The sequence below is a fragment of the Carcharodon carcharias genome, chromosome 11 (genome assembly GCF_017639515.1).
Source record: "Carcharodon carcharias isolate sCarCar2 chromosome 11, sCarCar2.pri, whole genome shotgun sequence".
NCBI lineage: Eukaryota > Metazoa > Chordata > Chondrichthyes > Lamniformes > Lamnidae > Carcharodon > Carcharodon carcharias.
In genome coordinates, this window is record NC_054477.1 from 74,104,260 (window position 1) to 74,122,018 (window position 17,759).

General features: G+C 42.5%; 1 protein-coding gene across 1 annotated transcript in view; it reads right to left on the reverse strand.

Annotated features, from left to right (window-relative positions):
- Nucleotides 1-328: 328 nt before the first annotated feature.
- The window catches only part of LOC121283895 (interleukin-18 receptor 1-like), a 36,264-nt gene continuing 18,833 nt past the window's right edge, over nt 329-17,759 (reverse strand). The window contains exons 6-9 of the mRNA XM_041198698.1: nt 17,199-17,344; nt 13,862-14,005; nt 9,565-9,726; nt 329-722 (exon numbers count right to left, since the gene is read on the reverse strand). Of these exons, the coding sequence (XP_041054632.1) occupies nt 373-722; nt 9,565-9,726; nt 13,862-14,005; nt 17,199-17,344 (802 nt within the window). The 3' untranslated portion in view covers nt 329-372. The remainder of the gene's footprint in view (nt 723-9,564; nt 9,727-13,861; nt 14,006-17,198; nt 17,345-17,759) is intronic.

The window sequence follows — 17,759 nt, forward strand, 5'->3', positions numbered from 1 at the left end:
TTTGTGAACCATGTCAAGGGTTTAGCAAACGGAAGTTTGATGTTCCTTTTTGAAATTTTACCTCATGTTGGTTCATCTCCTTAAGAGTTCCAATTCACTGAGTAGAGATCATGATGGTGTAAATTGTAGATAAATCTGTGGGAAGGGCAGGATGAGCCAAATCACAACTTCTTGTTCCATCCTTAAATTATTATTTCTTTACACTTGTATGTAGATTGATTCTCATATTAGTCAGTCACCATGTGGTACTTTTCAGAATCGTGAAGTTTGCTACTGACATTGACGATATACTCTCAATGGTCATAGACACAATGAGGTCTGCATGAGCTCCCGTCTATAATTATATGATTTCTGGGTCATTAGTTTCTGCTGTCAAAGAATAGTTCTTCCATTTTGGGAATATTCAGATGCGTTAATATGCTTTGCTGGCATAAGGTATCTCATCTTCTTCCAAAAGTATGAATTTTGCGATCGTGATGCACTTCTCCACTTCACTCTCCTGTTTGATCTCAAAATAAGCTGAAGTGACAGTGGCAGGAATGTAGTGTCTCTTACTGGATTATATTCAATAAGTATTGGCTTAATTAACCTCTCAACTAAAGCTTGATGAAGACCTGCCATCAGTTCGTACATTGAACTATCGTCTGCCATGCATTCAGCACATAGTACTATAATTAACCTTCTACATTTGTTAATGTACGATAATATATCATTAGCTGAAGCTGAAAAACAAAATAAACATTTTAGATGAACAAACAATATATAAAAAAAGCAACCAAAACTTTTATTTATATAATGCCTTTAATGTAATAAAATGTCCCAAGCAACATGCCAGGAGGGTTATAAAGTAAAATTTGTCACCGAGCCACATAATGTAATCTTCGAGCAGATGGACAAAAGCTTGGTCAAAGAGGTAGGTTTTAAGGAGCGACTTAAAGGAGAACAAAAGAGGGAGAGAGGTTTATGGAAAGAATTCCAGAGGTTAGGGCCTAGGCAGCTAATGGCATAGTCACCCATTTTTAAAAATTCTTTCATGGGACCATGGGCATCACTGGCTAGGCCAGCATTTTTATTGCCCAACCTTAATTGGCCTTGAGAAGGTGGTGGTGAGCTGCCTTCTTGAACCACTGGTGCCCATGTGGTGTAGGTAAACCCACAGTGCTGTTAGGGAAGGATTTCTAGGATTTTGACCCTGCACTAGCGAAGGAACAGTGATATAGTTCCAAGTCAGGATGGTGTGTAACTTAAGGGGAACTTAAAGGTGATGGCATTCCCATGTGCCTGCTGCCCTTGTCCTTCTAGATGGTAGAGGTTGTGGATTTGGAAGGTGCTGTTGGAGGAGACTCGGTCAGTTGCTGCATTGCATCTTGTAGATGGTACACACTGCTGCCATTGTGCATTGGTGGTGGAGGGAGTGGATGTTGAAGATGGTGAATGAGGTGCCAGTAAAGTGGGCTGCTTTGTCCTAGATTGTATTGAGCTTGTTGAGTGTTGTTGGAGCTGCACTCAACCAGGCAAGTGGAGGGTATTCCATCATACTGCTGACTTGTGCCTTGTAGATGGTGGACAGAGACTGGGGAGTCAGAAAGTGAGTCATTCTTTGCAGAATTCCCAGATTCTGATCTGTTCCCATGGTCCAGTTCAGTTTCTGGTCAGTGGTAACCCCTAAAAACTATTAAAATAGGGGATTCTCAAGAGGCTTGAAAATGACAAATGCAGGTATCTCAGAGGGTTGTTGGACTGGAGGAGGTTACAAAGATAGAGCGGAGTGAGGTCATGGAGGGATTTGAAAACATGAATTAGAGTGTTAAAATCGAGTGACTTAACCAGTAGAGGTCAATGAGCAGAGAGCATGGGCCTTGGTGCAAGTATAAACACGGGCAGCAAAGTTGTGGACAACCTCAAGTTTACGGAGGGTAAAATGTGTGAGGCCAGCCAGGAATGTATTGAAATAGGCAACTTTGGGATATCAAATGTATGGATGAGGGTTTTAACAGTAGATGAGCTGAGGTAGAGGTGCAGTCAGGGTATATTACGAAGGTGCAAATAGGCATTATTAAATAGACATTCTTAGTGATTGCCTGATAATTGTGATTGGAAGCCCATCTCGGAGTCAACTATGACATCGAGGTTGCAAACGGCGTGGTTCATCCTCAGGGAATTGCCAGAGCGAGGAGTGGAGTCAGTAGCTAGGGCTTACAGTTTGTAGTGGGGACCGAAGACAATGGCTTTGGTCTTCCTAATATTTAGTCGGAGAAAATTTCTGCTCATCCAGTACTTAATGATGAATAAGCACTCTGCCAATTTAATAACAGTGGAGGAGTCAAGAGACAGAGGTTGAGGCAGAGCCCAGTGTTATCAGCATACATGTGAAAACTGAAGCTGTCTTTCTGGATGACATCAATAAGAGACAGCTTGTTGATGAGAAACAGGAGGAGGCCAAGGATAGATCCTTAGGGTGGGAGTGGGGAGCTGGTCATCAGAGGTAACTGAAAAGAATATAGGGAATAGGAGGAGGATTAGCTATTCAGGCCCTTGCTCTGCCATTTAACTAGATCATGGCTGATATTCTACCTTGACGCTATCCCCACATCCTTAATGTCTTTAATATCTAGAAATTTATGTCTTGAATATACTCAATGACTGAGCCTCTACAGCCCTCTGGGGTAGAAAATTCCAAAGATTCACAACCTTCTAAGTGAAAAAATTCCTCCTCATCTCAGTCCTAAATGGTCTACCCTTTATCCTCAGACTGTGCCCCCTGGTTCTAGAACCCCCAGCCAGGGGAAACAGCCTTCCTGCATCTACTCTGTTGAGACCCGTAAGAATTTTATATATTTCAATGAGATCACCTCTCATTCTTCTAAGTTCTAGAGAATAAGGGTCAGTCTCCTCAATCTTTCCTCATAGAACAACCCTACCATGCCAGGAATCAGTCTGATGAACCTTCCTTACACTCCGTCTATGGTAAGTATATCTTTTCTTAGATAAGGAGACCAAAACTGTATACAATACTCCAGGGTCTGAATTTTTCAGTCAGCGTGTGGGGGCGGGCCCAACACACCAGGACATAAAATGATGCACAATGACGTCGAGCATGCGTCCTAACATCATCATGCAGCCTCATGATCTTCCTTTTGGCAGGCACGTGCCAGAGACGGCCGATAACTGATAGGCCTATTAAGGTCATTAACGAATTAATTAGTGTCATTGTTTATGCTGCCCGTTCAACCTAACGGTTAGTGGGCAGGGAAAAATGCCAAGCAGCCTTTACATTTTTTAGGAAACTTCATCGACGAGCGGGATGAGGTTTCCAAAAGCTTTTATTAATTAAATTTTTAACATTTCTGAAATATAAAAACATGTCACATGAGGGGACATGTTTCTTTAAATTTTCAATGATTTTATTAATGTCTTTAAAATCGCTTCAATCTTCCTGGCTGAAGATTGTTGCAAATGCTTCAGCTTTATCTTTTGCACTGCTGTGCTGGGCTCCTCCATCAATGAGGATGGGGATATTTGTGGAGCCTCCTCCTCCAGTGTGTTGTTTAATTGTCCACCACCATTCACGATTGGATGTGGCAGGACTGCAGAGCTTAGATCTGATCCGTTGGTTGTGGGATCACTTAGCCCTGTCTACCGCTTGCTGCTTATGCTGTTTGGCACACAAGCTGTCCTGTGTTATAGCTTCTCTAGATTGACACCTCATTTTTAGGTATGTCTGTGCTGCTTCTGGCTTACCCTCCTGCAATCTTCATTGAACCAGGATCGATCCCTTGGCTTGATGGTAATGGTAGAGTGGGGGATATGCTGGGCCAGGAGGTTACAGATTGTGCTCGAGTTCAATTCTGCTGCTGCTGATGGTCCACAGCGCACCATGGATGCCCAGCCTTCAGTTGCTAGATCTGTTCTATATCTAACCCATTTAGCACGATGGTCGTGCCACACAACACGATGGAGCGTACCCTCAATGTGAAGGCGGGAGTTTGTCTCCACACGACTGCGTGGTGGTCACTCCTTCCGATACTGTCATGGACAGATGCATCTGCAGCAGGCAGGTTGGTGAGGATGAGGTCAAGTATGTATTTCCCTCTTGTTCATTCCCTCACCACCTCCGCAGACCCAGTCTAGCAGCTATGTCAGTTAGGACTTGGCCAGCTCGGTCAGTAGTGGTGCTACCAAGCCACTATTGGTGATGGACATTGAAGTCCCCCACCCAGAGTACATTCTGCACCCTCGCCACCCTCAGTGCTTCCTCCAAGTGGTGTTCAACATGGAGGAGCACTGATTCGTCAGCTGAGGGAGGGTGGTATGTGATAATCAGCAGGAGGTTTCCTTGCCCATGTTTGCCCTGATGCTATGAGACTTCATGGGGTCTGGAGTCGATGTTGAGGACTCCCAGGGCCGCTCCCTCCTGCCTGTATAGTACTGTGCCACCACATCTGCTGGGCCTGTTCTGCCAGTGGGACAGGACATACCCAGGAATGGTGATGGTAGTGTGTAATGGTAATGGTAATGTCTGGGACATTATCTATATGGTATGATTCTGTGCAGATGACTATGTCAGGCTGTTGCTTGATTAGTCTGTGAGACAGCTCTCCCAATTTCAGCATAAGCCCCCAGATGCTAGTAAGGAGGACTTTACAAGGTCATCAGGGCTGACCTTGCCATTGTAGTTTCCAGTGCCTAGGTCGATGCCAGGTGGCCCATCTGGCTTCATTCCTTTTTGTGAGTTTGTAGTGGTTTTTTACAACTGAGTGGCTTGCTAGGCCATTTCAGAGGGCATTTAAGAGTCAACCACATTGCTGTGGGTCTGGAGGCACTTGTAGGCCAGGCCAGGTAAGGACAGCATATTTCCTTCCCTAAAGGACATTAGTGAGCCAGATGGGTTCTTACAACAATGGACAATGGTTTCATGGTCATCATTAGACTTTAATTCCAGATTTTTTTAATGAATTCAAATTCCTCCATCTGCCGGGGCAGGATTCGAACCCGGGTCCCAGAGCATTACCCTGGGTCACTAGTCCAGCGACAATACCACTCACGGAAATGAGGCAGTCAACATGCACACATCAAAGTCCCACAAACAGCGACATGATTATGACTAAATAATCTGCTTTTGTGATGTTGATTGTGGGATAAACACAGATCAGGACATGAGGGATAACTCCCCTGCTCTTCTTCCAAATATTGTCAAGGGATATTTTATGGTCACCTGAGAGGCAGATGAGACTTTGGTTTACCAACTCAGCAAAAAGAAGGCACCTCCTTTATTTTTGTGCTCAAGTCCTAAAGCGTGACTTGAACCCACACCTTTCTAACTCAGAGCCAAGTGAACTACCAATTGAGCCATGGCCACATTATGCCACAAAGACTGTCACTTGTGATTTGTCTTAGGAGCATATTAGTGTTTGATGTAGAGACAGAAGCTTTACTGGAGGAAATTCTAAAAGGGTATTTAAGAAGAGATGGGCATGGACCTGGGTTCAACAGCATGCTCCAAAGACTCTGAAAAGAAAATGGAGCTCGGAGATGGAAGCTGTATTTTTGGCATGCATGATAATGGCAGTACTTAAAGAGATGGGAACAACACATAAAGATATGTTAATGTAAGTAAGCACAGACCCTAAAATTAAAATTGGATGGGCATGAATCTAAAAGGAATGGGGTCATGGATGAATTCAGCTTGGTGAACAAGAGATGTGGGAGAAATTAGAGAAAGAGAGGGATACAGAAAGTGCTTAGAGGCTAAGGTGGCAGGGGACTGGGAAAGGTTTGGCTTTGTGGACAAGGAGCAGGTGGGGAAGCATCAGAGACATGGAAATTCATAACATTCATTGTTGGAGGTGAGATTGGAAGTGGAAAAGAGAATAAAGGAGACAATTGATAGTTGCTCTCTAGAATGCTTCTAGAATGGTGGACTGTTTTGACATTGGGGAGTGAGGTACAGTAGATTTTGATGATAAAGATGCTGGTCTGGACAGATTGCAGCTTTGCATTTTAAAATAATCTACGGAAGAGATAACAGATACTATTACATATATTTAATCATTTGTTAGATAAAGATGGTGCCAGAGAACTGGTGGCTAACTATCATTATATCTATATTTAGGAAGGGAGATAGAATATGTCCAAGAAAATATAGACTAGTCAATTTAATACAGGTTGCAGGAAAGATGATGGAATCCTTACTAAAGGAGGAAATACAAATGCATCCATAAAACAGAAGTATAATAATAAATAGTCAGCATGGATTTCAAAAGGAAAAGACTTGCTTGGACCAGCCTCATTGAAGTATCTGAAAAGATCACAGAGAGAATAGACAAGGGTAATGTAATAGGTGTAGTATATCTAGATTTCCAAAAGGCCTTTGAAAAGGTACCACAGATTAGAACAATGAATAAGGTTAATGTATGAAGAGTCAAGGATAATTAGCAGAATTGATGGCTAGCTTGCTTCAAGACAAAAAAACAGAAAATAGGGGTAAAAAGTAATTATTCACAAGAAGGTAGGAAGTAAGGCCCCACTAAAATCACTGCTGGCGCCACTGTTGTTTACAATTTATACTAATGGGGGATTTAAATTTTGGAATAAAAACATAATTTCCAAATTTGCAACAACACCAAATTGACAGGGAATAGCCAACACTCAGGACAGCTGCAACAAATAACAAGACCATATGTTACAATTATGAGGTTTAAAAGGTTGTTCTCTGTTGACACTGTGCCTTTAGTTTAAGGCAGAATGAAGGGCATCATGTGATCTGTTCTGAAGTCTGCCTCACAAAGTCTCAGTAGTTTGATTGTTAGGGATTAAAGAGGACCTAGGTTGTTTTATTGGAAGGAAGGTGCAGGCTGTTTACACTTGGAGACCATGGGCAGAATTTTATGTTTGTTGGGAGGGCGGGCCTAATTTAATCTCCGGTGGGGGGGAGCTGATCCCCACCAGCAAAGCGGGCCACACCGCCATTTTACGCTGGGTGGGCCAATTAAGGCCCACCCAGCGTGACGTCTGGCGGGAAGCACTATGCGCTTCCTTGTGGATGGTGGGGGGATTCCCTAACAGCAAGAGTGCACTCTTTCATGCATGCACACGAAAGAGCGCACATCTCCCTGAGGCTAAGTGCAGTCTTAGGGAGATGGCTTCCACTTTGAACAATATTAAAAATAGAAAAAAAAATTTCCTAACATGTTCCTCAATTGGTCATTGACAGGTCAGCAGGTCCGCAGCTGATTTTGCTGCAGGCCCGCCTTCCTGAAAATTTAAATGGGGCAGGGTGACTTCGGGGGTTCCGCCCAACGTCATCACGCACCATTTTACGCATCGGCGAGTGGGCCGGCCCCCTGCTCACCCGCAGCAAAATTCCGCCCCATGGCAGCAACCTGTGTGTTAACAATCAATAGACTGTAAGTCTCCAAAGTCCCAGAAAAATGTTGAGAATGTCATGTTGTGCTTTAAACTATCCATTTAGTTCCAAGATGAAAGGGAGTTGGGTCCTCGAGGATACCTAATCAGCATTTCTACCTAGTTACAAGACCTAGTTACAAGTTATTCCATGGATATGGGTGTTAAGGGGGAAAGGATTTCTAAGATATGCCTGACACAGTTAGTCTGCAGGATCCTGGAGAGGGAGAGCAGCTATAGGCTGAAAGTATCTATGGTTCATCACACTGGAATGCAGGTAGAAACTCACGTTTGGATTGGAAAGACCAAACTCATGGGCAGATAAAATAAGACTTGAAGATTTGCCTCACTTTAGCTAGAGGGAAAAGTATTGCACTGTGAAAGACAGTTCTGGAGTTAAAATTTTCCAGGCTGGGAAAGTAAACAATTAGATGTTAACCCCTGGAAGCTAAGAATCAATTTACGCTAATTCTGGGCAATTTGAATGTCTACTTAAAGGACAGTGTGACGTGTACCCACCTGATAGTAGGTTTTTCAGTTGTGCTAAAAGCTCTGTTCTGTAGTTTAAAGTATAAGTTTCCTATAAAAATAATGTTTATTCAATAGGGCTTTTAGTCTGTTTGTTACTGTAAACCTTTTAAAACATGAAATCTTGTTGGGTTGTCTGTTCAGCTATTAACTGGAAGTTGACTTTCTTTTTAAAAGTTATCGATCTCAATGGGGATTGTAACATAACAAACTTGTAGTCTGAACATATTGGCAAATTAATTTCAACATCGATGAGCATGATATATGATATTTTGGCAAAACAAAAGATCACAGATTGCTTGGAAACTTAATGGGTTAGTGAAGCAAGGGAATCTGGGAATACAAAGACATCACTAAAAGTAAGGATGAAGATTAATAAGACCATAAGGAAAGCAAACTAACCACGTGCTTATTTTTTGATGGTTAGAACTGAAAAGTAGATAAGTCATGCTAATCTTGCATCAAACCTTGGTTAGGTTATGCTTGGAGTACTGTGTACAGTTTTGGTTGCCATATTATAAAAAGGATATAGTGGCAGTGGAGAGTATGCAAGAAAGATTTACAAGAATGATACCAGAATTGTGAGACTACACTTGTCAGGAAATGAAAAACCCTTCCAAACCATAACCTCTACCACCTAGGAGGACAAGGGCAGCAAATGCATGGGAACACCACCACCTGCAAGTGCTCCTCCAAGCCATTCACCATCCTGACTTGGAACTATATCGTCGTTTCTTCACTGTCACAAGGTCAAAATTTTGGAACTCCCTCCCTAACAGCACTGTGGGTGTACCTGCACCACATGGACTGCAGCCGTTCAAAAAGATAATTCACCACCACCTTGTCATGGGTAATTAGAATTGGGGAATAAATGCTGGCCTAGCTAGCGATGCCCACATCCCATGCACAAATATATTTTGAAAAGGGGCTGGATCTCTTTTCTCTTGAAAAGAGAAGGCTGATGATGGCCTAACAGGGATCTTTAAAATTATGAAGGGTTTTATTTGAGTAGGCACATAAAGAATATTTCCTTCCACTTGTAGGGAAGAGCAAAACAAGACGCCATCAATATAAGATAACCAGCAAAAAATCAAATAGGGAATACAGAAAAAATTTCCTTACTCAGAGAGTGGAATTCACTACCACTGGGAGCAAATATAGTATAGATGATTTAATGGGTATCTACTGAGCCTGCTTCAGCACTGTATATGCTATGTAATTCAATGTAAGTGATCAGCCATGAATGGCTAAGACAGTTGGGGCCAGGTATGTATAAGTTTGCATCCCTAGGACTTGGGCAAATGAAGATGCGGGTCAGATCAGAGGAAATAATGGGAAACAATGAAGGTTTTGCTGAGGGCAAAGGCATTGAAAGCAGAGGTAAAGGTGTGGTTAAGTAGATCAACAGCTACAAAAGCATCAAATAGAGGGCCAAAGGTTAGGCAGCTAGGAGTTTGTAAGCAAATTGCAGCATGATTTTTTTTTTCCAAGGATGAAAGGTGAAGTGAGATTGATGGAAGATTTTGGGGATATAGGTAATTTGCAATACAAGAATTGCTGTTAAATACATTTCATTATATAAATTTATTCATTAATTACCAGTAATAAATGGAAGAAAATAATCCATCCTACCTCCTCCTGGAAGAACATCGCGTTCAAAAATGCACAGTCGGTAACCAAATTTTTGTTCTAGAATTGCAGGTAATATTTCTGATGCAAATGTTTCTTCCTTAGCACTGAAGAGAGTTTCACTACTCTTAAGGAGCAACACATAGGCGTCATATTCCTTGCTGTCTGAAAATTAAGTCCAAAGTATCAGCATTAATCAGTATAGTTAGGAAAAGAACAATAAGATGAAACGTAATGTTTTCTTCTTTATAAATGGATGTGTAGTACTGGATAGAAAATTTTAGTTGCAGGAGTGTGAGTGCTATGAAAAGTTGTTGACCTAATTTTTTAGTTCTGCCACCCAATGTAAACAGACCCATGGCAACTCCAAAACAATGGAAATGACCTACCCAATTTTACCATTGCTGTGGCCATGGTACTAATCCCCTAGACCTATTGCTAGGCAACACTGAGTAATATGGTAGATTCACTTAAAATACTAATAGGGGTCCTATGACATATAAAACATACCAGTTGCCATTTATGGTTTGAACTGGGCAGGGTGTACACCATGCACGCTCTGGCTAGTATCAGCTTGCTGCCCAGCTGATGGGGATGGCAAAGGTATATTTGCCTTCATCTTTGTATGACCAGGAGGAGCAGGAGTGCTTCTCCAGGCTCCACAAGACCAAACTGAGCATGTGCCTCTCTGGTTTCCCCACACCAACCACTTTAGTTCACAGGAACTCCTTCTTTCTTAGCTTCCTGTGGCTTGTAGGCCAGCTGCCCCAGTGCTTGATGTCTGCTCTAAGCCAACCTGACTGATGCTTTTGAGGCCTGTCCCCCCAAAATGGATTGGGCCTCACACCAGAACTACTGACTTTCCATTCCAAAGTCAACATGGAGGAACCACACAAGAAGGTTTAAAACCTTGAGTGCTCCACAAGAGTGTTTTTATATCAGCTGGACTACCGTAACAGATGCAAACTAAAATTAAAATCAATGATGTATCGCAAGTTGCTGGTAGTACACCCAGGGGTTATTATCAGTGTGAAATAAAGGTGTATCTACTGGAAATGTGCTCTAGATCAATCAGAAGGATCAGCTTTGGAACATTAACAAGCTTTTCGCTTTCAAGTGTTGGCCACTTCCTGCTTTAGTTTCAGATAGTTGGCACTTTCAGTTCTCCTACCTGCTATGAGATTTTTTTTAATTGGGAAAATTCATTTAATCTACTCATGACAGGATTGGTAGCACCTTGGCTAGAATACAGAGGCTGTTTAAAATCATCTCTTTCTATAAACATCTCCAATGCACCTATTATTTTTGCATTTACAGACATGTAAATATTACTTTTTTCTTAGGGAACAAGGGGGAAATGGTGAACAAACAAGTTAGGTAACTTGATGGAACTGTTAACAGACAGAGGCACTTTGCAGCTTTAGAAATCCTTCTTAGGATATATGAGAACTTTGTTTTTGTGTTTCCAACTGAATGCTGCTTGATAATTAAAATTCATAACAGGATGTTTTAGTCTGTGCTAGCAAGTTGGTGATCCTGAACTTATCTAATGTAAGTGATTGTCCTAACCCTGTTGTTGCAGGTGATCCTAGCCCTGTCTGATACAGGTGATCCTAGCCTTCCCTGATACAGGTGTGATCCTAGCACTGTCTGATAAAGGTGATCCAAGCCTTGTCTGATACAGGTGATCCTAACTCTGTTGAATACAGGTGATCCTAACCCTATCTGATACAGATGGCCCTAACCCTGTCTGTTACAGGTGTTCCTAGCTCTGTCTGATACAGGTGATCCTAGCTCTGTCTGATATAGATGATCATAACCCTGTTGGATACATGTGATCCTAGCTCTGTCTGATACAGGTGATCTTAACTCTGTATAATACAGGGATCCTAACCCTATCTGATACAGGTGATCCTAACCCAGTCTGATACAGGTGATCTGAGCTCTGCCTTTTTACAGGTGATCCTAACCCCATCTGATACAGGTGATCCTATCCTAGCTCTGTCCAGTACAGGCATCCTAGCCCTGCCTGATACAGCTGATCCTGGCCCTGTCTGATACGGGTGATCCTAACCCTGTCTGATACAGGTGATCCTAACACTTTCTGATACAGGTGATCCTATCCTAGTTCTGTCTGATACATGTGTCCTAGCCCTGTCTGATACAGATGATCCTAGCTTGGTCTGATACAGGTGACACGAGCCCTGCATCATACAGGTGATCCTAGCCCTGTCTCATACAGGTGATCCTAGCCCTTTCCATAGAGGTGATCCTAGCCATGTCTGTAATATGTAATCCTAGCCCCGTCTGACACAGGTGATCTTAGCCCTGTCTGGTACAGGAGATCCTAAGTCTGTCTGACAGAGGTGATCCTAACACTTTCGAATACAGATGATCCTATCCTAGTTCTGTCCGATATAAGTGATCCTAGCCCTGTCTGATACAGGTATTCTTAGCCCTGTCTCATACAGATGATCTTGGCCCTGTCTGATACAGATGGCACTAGCCCTGTCAGGTGACCCTAACCCTGTCTGATATAGGTGATCCCAGCCCTGCCTGGTACAGGTGATACTAACCCTGTCTGATACCAGTGATCCTAACACTTTCTGATACAGGTGTTCCTATCCTAGCCCTGTCTGATACAGGTGATCTTAGCCCTGTCTGTTACAGGTGATCCTAGCCCTGTCTCATACAGGTGATCCTAGCCCTGTCTCATACAGGTGATCCTAGCCGTGTCTCATACAGCGATCCTAGCACTGTCTGTTACGGGTGATCCTAGCCCTGTCTCATACACGTGATCCTAGCATTGCCTGTTATGGGTGATCCCAGCCCTGCCTGCTACAAGTGTTTCTAGCCCTGTCTGATACAGGTGATCCTAGCCTTCCCTGATACAGGTGTGATCCTAGCACTGTCTGATAAAGGTGATCCAAGCCTTGTCTGATACAGGTGATCCTAATTCTGTTGAATACAGGTGATCCTAACCCTATCTGATACAGATGGCCCTAACCCTGTCTGTTACAGGTGTTCCTAGCTCTGTCTGATACAGGTGATCCTAGCTCTGTCTGATATAGATGATCATAACCCTGTTGGATACATGTGATCCTAGCTCTGTCTGATACAGGTGATCTTAACTCTGTATAATACAGGGATCCTAACCCTATCTGATACAGGTGATCCTAACCCAGTCTGATACAGGTGATCTGAGCTCTGCCTTTTTACAGGTGATCCTAACCCCATCTGATACAGGTGATCCTATCCTAGCTCTGTCCAATACAGGCATCCTAGCCCTGCCTGATACAGCTGATCCTGGCCCTGTCTGATACGGGTGATCCTAACCCTGTCTGATACAGGTGATCCTAACACTTTCTGATACAGGTGATCCTATCCTAGTTCTGTCTGATACATGTGTCCTAGCCCTGTCTGATACAGATGATCCTAGCTTGGTCTGATACAGGTGACACGAGCCCTGCATCATACAGGTGATCCTAGCCCTGTCTCATACAGGTGATCCTAGCCCTGTCTCATACAGGTGATCCTAGCCCTGTCTCATACAGGTGATCCTAGCCCTTTCCATAGAGGTGATCCTAGCCATGTCTGTAATATGTAATCCTAGCCCCGTCTGACACAGGTGATCTTAGCCCTGTCTGGTACAGGAGATCCTAAGTCTGTCTGACAGAGGTGTTCCTAACACTTTCGAATACAGATGATCCTATCCTAGTTCTGTCCGATATAGGTGATCCTAGCCCTGTCTGATACAGGTATTCTTAGCCCCGTCTCATACAGATGATCTTGGCCCTGTCTGATACAGATGGCACTAGCCCTGTCAGGTGACCCTAACCCTGTCTGATATAGGTGATCCCAGCCCTGCCTGGTACAGGTGATACTAACCCTGTCTGATACCAGTGATCCTAACACTTTCTGATACAGGTGTTCCTATCCTAGCCCTGTCTGTTACAGGTGATCTTAGCCCTGTCTGTTACAGGTGATCCTAGCCCTGTCTCATACAGGTGATCCTAGCCGTGTCTCATACAGTGATCCTAGCACTGTCTGTTACAGGTGATCCTAGCCCTGTCTGATACAGGTGATCCTAGCATTGCCTGTTATGGGTGATCCCAGCCCTGCCTGCTACAAGTGTTTCTAGTACTGTCTGATACAGGTGATCCTAGCCCTGACAGATACAGGTGACCCTAGCCCTAACTGATGTAGGTGATCCTATCCTAGCCCTGTCTGATGTAACTGGTTTGCTTTGATATTACATCAAAATACAATCTCCATGTGTATTTTATTTTTATGATCTTACCTTCTAAAGTTTCATCCCTGGAAGTGAAGTCCCTGAAGCAAAGGATGAAGTAAATCTTGAACCTGACATACACAATTGATACAATGATGAAAATAGCCACTGTCATGATTAGTAACAGGACTACTGGACAAGTATCACTCTTGCCTGTGAAAAAGAAAATTCAATAACATTTGTGGTTGTTACCAAAACTCCAGAATATCAATCTGATATTGCAGCCTGTATTATCGAAATAATCTACAGAACACTATGGTTTCTGCTAGAACAAAAGCAAAAATACCTGGAAAAACTCAGCAGGTCTGACAGCATCTGCGGAGGGGGATACAGTTGACATTTCGAGTCGGTACGACCCTTCATCAGAACTAAGACATATAGAAATGAGATGAAATAAAAGCTGGTAGAAAGGGGTGGGACAGGAGAGCTCGATTGGGGGCCAGTGATAGGTGGAGGCCAAGAAGAGACAGCCAAAGATGTCATTGACAAAAGGACAAAGGGGTGTTGACGGTGGTGATATCATCTAAAAGATGGGGACATTACGGGAAGCAAGCTGGTGGCAGATGGCTCTAGTGCGGGTGGGATGGGGGGAAGGGATCAAAATGGGCTCAAAAGTGGAGATGAAACAATAGATTGAAATAAATTTAAAATAGGAGGGAAAAAAATATAGTTGTAAAAAAATGATAAATTATTGGAAAAAAGGGGGATCAGAAAGTGGGTGGGGATGGAGGAGAGAGTTCATGATCTGAAATTGTTGAATTCAATATTAAGTCTGGAAGGCTGTAAAATGCTGAGTCGGAAGATGAGGTGCTGTTCCTCCAGTTTGCGTTGAGCTTCACTGGAACAATGCAGCAGGCCAAGGATGGACATGTGGGCATGAGAGCAGGGTGGTGTGTTGAAATGGCAAGTGACAGGGAGGTCTGGGTCATGTTTGCCTATAGACTGAAGGTGATCCACAAAGTGATCACCCAGTCTGCATTTGGTCTCTCCAATTTGGAGGAGACCGCATTGGGAGCAGCGAATGCAGTAGATTAAATTGAGAGAAGTGCAAGTGAAGGGCTGATTCACTTGAAAAGGAGTGTTTGGGCCCTTGGACGGTGAGGAGGGGCAAAGTAAAGCGGCAAGTGCTGCACCTTCTGCGGTTGCAAGGGAAGGTGCCGTGGGAGGGGGTTGAGGTGTAGGGGGTGATGGAGGAGTGGACCATGGTATCCCAGAGGCAATGATCCCTGCGGAAAGCCACCAGTGGGGTGAGGGAAGATGCGTTTGGTAGTGGCATCATGCTGGAGTTGGTGGCAATGGCGGGGATGATCCTTTGAACGCTGGTGGGGTGATAAGTGAGGACAAGGGGGACCCTATCATGGTTTTGGGAGGGAGAGGAAGGTGTGAGGGCGGATGCGTGGGAGGTGGGCCGGACACGATTGAGGGCCCTGTCAATCACTCCATCATCCTCCGCCATTTCCGCCACCTCCAGCTTTCCAGGTATTTTTGTTTTTGTTCTAGATTTTCAGCATCCGCAGTATTTTGCTTTTATCTTATGGTTTCTGCTAGTGCTGATACTGAGTAAATATCTCTTGTGTAATGCAACTGGTCAGGCTTCAACAATATTGGTTGTAGGGACATTGTATAATTTACATCTTTTACTTACTTAAGTGAAGTGAGCAGGAACTAATACATTAATATTGTATTTACTGACACTGTTTAACTTGGTACTAATTGTCAATTTATAGAAGATGATGATTGCAAAGTACCCCTATTCCCACCAAAACAATATTTTTTAACAGTAAATTACAACTAACTGCACTGATCTAAACCTGACACAACTCTTCTGGATGAAGTGCAAAATACTGCAGATGCTGGAAATCTGAAACAAGAGTAGAAAATTCAAGAAATACTATATAGATCAGACAGCATCTGTGGGAAAAACAGACAAGTGAATGTTTCAAGTATTAACCTTTCATCAGAACTAGAAGATATTACCTATAAGCTGTATTTAAAAAGGAACAGTGGAAGGTGAAAGGGAAAACACACAAATACAGAGATAGGAAGGAAAGTATAATGACCTTTAAAATACTTAGGTGGAAAACAGGTGATGGTTAAATGGCAAAATGTCTTGTTGATGCCTTTTATTTCTTTCATTTTGCTTTCTATTTTCCCAAATCTCTACATCACCTAAGAACATAAGAAATAGGAACTGGAGTTGACCATTTCGTCCTTTGAGTCTGCTCCGCTATTCAATAAGATTATGGCTGATCTGACTGTGGCCCTAATTCTACTTTCCTGACTGCCCCTACCCACCCCTCTGCCCACACCCCCTGACTCCCTTGTAGATCAAACATCTGCCGAATTCAGCCTTGAATAAATTTAATGATCCAGTCTCCACTGCTTTCTGGGGAAGAGAATTACAAAGATTGATGACCGTCTAAGAGAAAAAATTCCCCCTCATCTGTATCTTAAATGTGAGTCCCCTCATCTTGAAATTGTGCGCCCCAGTTCTAAATACCCCCATGAGGGGAAACATCTTTTCAGCACCTACCCTGTCAAGCCCCCTCAAAATCTTACATATATTTTAATAAGTTCTCCTCTCATTCTTCTAAATGGCAATGAGTGTAAGGCCTCTGCCATTTAACCAGCTCATGTTTTCTATTTAAGCACTTTTGTGGTCATTCAATTTCTTTTCCTGTGTGAGTTCATGTTTTGTTCCCTTCCCTTTTCCTCAACTGTTCCTTATTAAATACTGCTCACTTTCAATTCCTTCCAGTTGTAACAAATGGTCCATTCCTGAAGCATTAATTTGGTTGAATTGCTCTTGTTCATTCATATATTTTTTACATGAATGAAGCTCACACAGAAAATTGGCACTTCAACTCACTAAAGATAGAAAAGTACAGTCCATAAAGAAATGGAGACTGGCCCTTCTTTTCCAATTTCATGCTCCCTTTTAATAGTTGTAGTCCAGGTGCACAGGTACAGGGAATTGATGCTCATGTAAACCTAAACAGTGAGCAAAGGCAAGCCAATCAAGCTTGGAGTGCATCACAGTCAAATCAATTTTATCCTCACTAACATCCATAGACATATAGCAGCTATTGAATAGAAGTGAAAACATTTGCCTGAATATTGTTGCCCCAGCCAATAGCACAAATCATAATTGTATCACTATAACTATTGCATCAGCTGAGGTCAACTAACTTCACATGGACTTGGACTTGAACTTGGAACTTTCTGATCTATATGGTTAGTATTACTCGGCATTTTGGACCATCAGAAGCATGAGTAAAAGGATATGAAACAGTGTTAGTGTTAGGCAATCATGATTTTACTATCTTATTACTATAGGATGGAATACCTCTTTCTAGAAGAATGATGTTACCGATTTGATCAGTCTCTGCACAATTTAAAACACACTCAAAAAGTTGATTCAAATGCTGTGCTTTAATTCTGGTGAACACAAGTGGTCTGATTATAGATATTCTGTTATCTTCATGAACAATCCTAAAGGACACAGAGATGTGAACATTTTATAGTGGAAAATGCTGAATGATGTTAATTAGATAAATAATTTCTACTTCAGCAAATAGTACAGAAGGGGAATGGGAGAAGACAATTATTAGTGACAATAGAATTTAAAAGCCTAAGGTTTACAATTACCTGCCTACTCCTTCTTGAGGAATATGTATCATAACTAGTATGTCATATTAGCCATGAATATGAGACTTGAATATAATGGACAATCAGCTGTTCCCATTACTAGAGAAATCTGCAGAAAAACATCACTAAAATCACTGAAACCAAAATTACTGTCATCATCACTTATAATCCAACCATGGTATTATTATTAAGAAATGAAGTTTAATTCGGTTTTCAAGAAATGTTTGACAAGTTCCTCATCTGAGATAAAGAAACAGTC